The sequence below is a fragment of the Nestor notabilis genome, unplaced genomic scaffold, assembly GCF_000696875.1.
Source record: "Nestor notabilis isolate BGI_N333 unplaced genomic scaffold, ASM69687v1 scaffold15558, whole genome shotgun sequence".
NCBI classification, from domain to species: domain Eukaryota; kingdom Metazoa; phylum Chordata; class Aves; order Psittaciformes; family Psittacidae; genus Nestor; species Nestor notabilis.
Genome location: NW_009941696.1, coordinates 1 through 828, shown reverse-complemented (window position 1 = coordinate 828; position 828 = coordinate 1). Strand labels below are relative to the sequence as shown.

At 61.2% G+C, this 828-nt stretch overlaps 1 protein-coding gene across 1 annotated transcript in view; it reads left to right on the top strand.

Annotated features, from left to right (window-relative positions):
• STRIP1 (striatin interacting protein 1) overlaps nucleotides 1–825 on the top strand; it is a gene marked incomplete at both ends in the record, with an annotated part of 9,370 nt that extends 8,545 nt beyond the window's left edge. Inside the window, 2 exons of the mRNA XM_010021025.1 lie at nucleotides 148–352; nucleotides 667–825. Of these exons, the coding sequence (XP_010019327.1) occupies nucleotides 148–352; nucleotides 667–825 (364 nt within the window). The remainder of the gene's footprint in view (nucleotides 1–147; nucleotides 353–666) is intronic.
• Nucleotides 826–828: the final 3 nt, after the last annotated feature.

The window sequence follows — 828 nt, the reverse complement described above, 5'->3', positions numbered from 1 at the left end:
TGGACCCACCGGCGAGGGGAAGGTGGCCCTGCCCGGGGCAGGGTTTGGAGCTGGAAGAGCTTTAAGGTCTCTTCCAACCCAAAGCCTTCCATGATTCTGTGTCACCCACTGTGCCCCACTGCCGGGGGGCTGTCCCTGTCCCTGCAGATGCTGGTGGTGTTCAAGTCAGCCCCCATCCTGAAGCGGGCGCTGAAGGTGAAGCAGGCCATGATGCAGCTCTATGTTCTGAAGCTGCTCAAGGTCCAGACCAAGTACCTGGGCCGGCAGTGGAGGAAGAGCAACATGAAGACCATGTCAGCCATCTACCAGAAGGTGCGGCACCGTCTCAACGACGACTGGGCCTATGGCAACGGTACGTGAATCACAGTGACTGCAGAGCAGCCCCTCAGCCACCGTCCTTCCTGCTCCGGGCAGGGCCATGGTGGCACCCAGAGCTGTCCCTTTGCTGCCTTTAGGGCTTGTGCAGCCCTTAGGCTGGGGTGTGGGGAGGGATTTGGGGTGGTGGCATCGTGCAGAAGAGTGGCTGGTGCTGGAGCTGTTGGTCGCTGCCTCCTCCATGCCCCATGTGTTGCTCTTTGTAAGGACCTGCAGACACCTTTCCTGAGGGATTTGGGCTGGCTGAAAGGCCCCAATTCCCCTCTTAACACCCCTTTTCCCTGCACCCAGACCTGGATGCCCGTCCCTGGGATTTCCAGGCAGAGGAATGTGCCCTTCGTGCCAGCATCGAGCGCTTCAACTCGCGCCGCTACGACCGGGCCCACAGCAACCCCGATTTCCTGCCCGTGGACAACTGCCTGCAGAGCGTGCTGGGCCAGCGTGTGGACCTGC